This window comes from Merops nubicus, unplaced genomic scaffold, assembly GCF_000691845.1.
Source record: "Merops nubicus isolate BGI_N331 unplaced genomic scaffold, ASM69184v1 scaffold14384, whole genome shotgun sequence".
NCBI lineage: Eukaryota > Metazoa > Chordata > Aves > Coraciiformes > Meropidae > Merops > Merops nubicus.
In genome coordinates, this window is record NW_008606323.1 from 6,068 (window position 1) to 8,902 (window position 2,835).

At 40.1% G+C, this 2,835-nt stretch overlaps 1 protein-coding gene across 1 annotated transcript in view; it reads left to right on the forward strand.

Moving 5' to 3' along the window:
* GPATCH1 (G patch domain containing 1) overlaps positions 1–1,778 on the forward strand; it is a gene marked incomplete at both ends in the record, with an annotated part of 6,705 nt that extends 4,927 nt beyond the window's left edge. Inside the window, 2 exons of the mRNA XM_008939618.1 lie at positions 685–889; positions 1,491–1,778. Coding sequence (XP_008937866.1) covers positions 685–889; positions 1,491–1,778 — 493 coding nt within the window. The remainder of the gene's footprint in view (positions 1–684; positions 890–1,490) is intronic.
* Between the last annotated feature and the right edge of the window lie 1,057 nt (positions 1,779–2,835).

The window sequence follows — 2,835 nt, forward strand, 5'->3', positions numbered from 1 at the left end:
GAAGTGGGTTCTAATTTCACTCCTGCCTTGGAGCTCGGAGAGGGAAGTTGTCCTTTCACTCCGTGGGACCCTGGAACCATTTCTGAGGGTTTTGTATATTTTATTTTTTGTATTTTTCCCTAATCTTTGTATATATTATTTTCCTTACCTCCCTTTTTCGTTTTCTGTTCCTTGTTAAACAATATACTTCATTTTTTTTTCCAGAGTCTCTCTCTCTCTCTCTCTCTCTCTCTGTCTCTCTCAGGGGGGGAGAGGCGAGTACATAGTTCTGTTCCATGTGGGTCCTGCCCTGAATCCCTTTTTACACAGAACCAGGACACCTCCTGAGTCCAATTAATTGATTATGTCTTGTGACTTCTGTTTTTAGAAACTTTATTAAGCAATACCAAGAGCATTTTCTCAAATAACAGCAATGCATATTAAGACTCCTGTTAATTTTGCCGTGGTGTGATGCGCACGTCTTCCTGCTTTTCCTGATGGCTCCATGTTAACCATGGAACAGTTTGTTCCCAGGGTTCCTGTCAGGGTGCCACTTACTGACTGGCTCTGAAGGTAACACCCCTTGCTACTGCTAACGTGCAAACTGAGGAGTTTTTAGGTGGAGGTGACTTTTTCTGAAACACATTTGCGACTGTTAAAGATGAAGCTGTGTCTCTGAGTGGATTTTTGTTTTCTCCTGCCAAGATCTATCCACCACCCGAGCTGCCACGGGGTTACAGACCCGTGCATCACTTCAGGCCGGTGGCAGGGGCCGGGCAGGGGAGCTGCCACCTGCGGAAGGCGCTGGAGGAGTCGGCTGGGAAGCTGGAGAGCAGCAGGGCACAGCAGAGCAGGCATGCTCTGAGTGCCTCCCAGAGGAGGGAGCAGCTGGGAGAGGCTGCTCTGAAAGGTATCCGTGCTGCTGACCACACCTTTGCTTCTGTTGCAGGCCTCCTGTTTCCTTATATAACGCTAAAAAACTGACCTAGCATTGAGCACTCTTCTCTAATACAAACATTCTCAATCTAGCTGGCCTAGCTAGAATAACTTATTGTGCTTCAATTTCATCTCAACAAGCAAATTGTTAATGTATCTGCCTGTATTTTAATTTACTTAAACCTTTCAAAAGAGAAAAGTCTCTGTGGGGTTTTCTGTGGCCTTATGACTTGAGAATATTTATTTGGAATACAGTAAGAAGTGAGGGTGTTTTTCTTTGCCTGCAAAATGAGGTGTTTCTGAAATATATGCAAATGCAGTAAGAACTAAATGCAGTTTATATTTGTATCTATGCTAGTGAAGTTTACAAAATAATAAATAGCATAAAAGATGCAATAATGGCCAGTCTGTAATCTGCTATCTCTGTCATTATACTGTTTATTGATGCTTAAGAGCATTTTCTCTGAATGTATATGCATCGTGGTAGGATTTTTTTCTTCGAATAAAGTGGCAGAAATAGTTGTAATACTTCTTTTTTTTTTTTCCTTTTATCTTCCTACATTTGTTTGGTTTAGGTCCAGCTCCATCTGTTTTGGAATATCTATCTGAGAAGGATAGAGAAAGACTCAAAGAAGTGAAACAAGCATCTGAACAACAAATGAAAGTAAAGATGTTGCCTCAGCAGTCACGGAACAGCAGATTCCAGCCAGCCTCTGCAGATGATGCTTCTCACCAATGGCAAATGTTGTTGGGGAGGCAGCTAGCAAATGCTGGTTCTAGTGACTTCAAACCATTTGCAAGTAACCCAGAAAAACAAAAAAGATATGAAAATTTTGTGAAAAGTCTTAAACAAGGACAAAAAGGTAACTGGTGAGATTAATCCTTTCCCTCTGAAAAAATATTTTTAGATTTATTTTTTCCCCTTTCCATCCTGTTGCATTTTATGTTCACTGTGAGTTCTCTTCCTGAATTTCACAGCATTTCTTCCTCTCGTTATTTTTAGGGACAATATTAAAAGAAATTTTTACTGATATTTAATTGCATTGACTTCAGGAAAACTGCTCAGTAATTTAAGTGTCAGCAAGACTTGATTTTAGGCATTACATTTCATACTTCTGTGCCTTAGCAGAATGAAGTTCTCTGGGACATTCTGTATTTCTGGGTCTTCCTTCTTTCATTTGCTGAAGTAGACTTCAGCTTTGGCCAGTACCATAAACTATGCACAGAATAAGCATTGTCATTTAGTTTGCTTCTCTTTGAGGAGTAAAAGTGGCAAATCCCAATAAGGCAGAAAGATTATCAGTTCACAGTAGAATGGCAGTTTTTTGCCTCTTCCCCCCCAACAAAACAAAACTCAAAAGAAAACCCATACCCTGCACTTCCAGTGGAGATACAGGCCCTGAAGTGAAAGAAATAGTTTACATTGTCAAAGGTTGTATTACATGTCCTTTGGATACTCCAGGTGCCACTGTCACATTCTCAGGAAAAATATGTGGTTGTAAATTCATAGCATACATGCAGAGCTCTTACTCAAAACTGAAAAAAACCCCAACAAAACAAAACAACCACCTTCATCTGTTCTTTTCGTGCTGTGCCAGTCTCCTCCCATTTCATTTACCTTTCTGCTAATAAATGATACTATGATGCATCTTACTTTAAACAAAGTACTTAAAACATTGTGGTGAGCTCCCCAGTATGAGATTTTTCTGTAAGGCATAAAAAGCTGACATTGGACCCAGAGAGATCAGCAGCAGCAAATGACTCTACATTGTCAAAAAAAAGAAAAGTAATGTTTGTCCTGGTTTTAAATTTTAAAGTACAAAGGAGCTATTGGAGGAAAAGAAAAAGGGCACCAGCAAAGTTTGGCAGAGGAAAGGGTGTAGTGTTGGGTAGAAAACCTGGTTTTGTTATTTTAGGGCT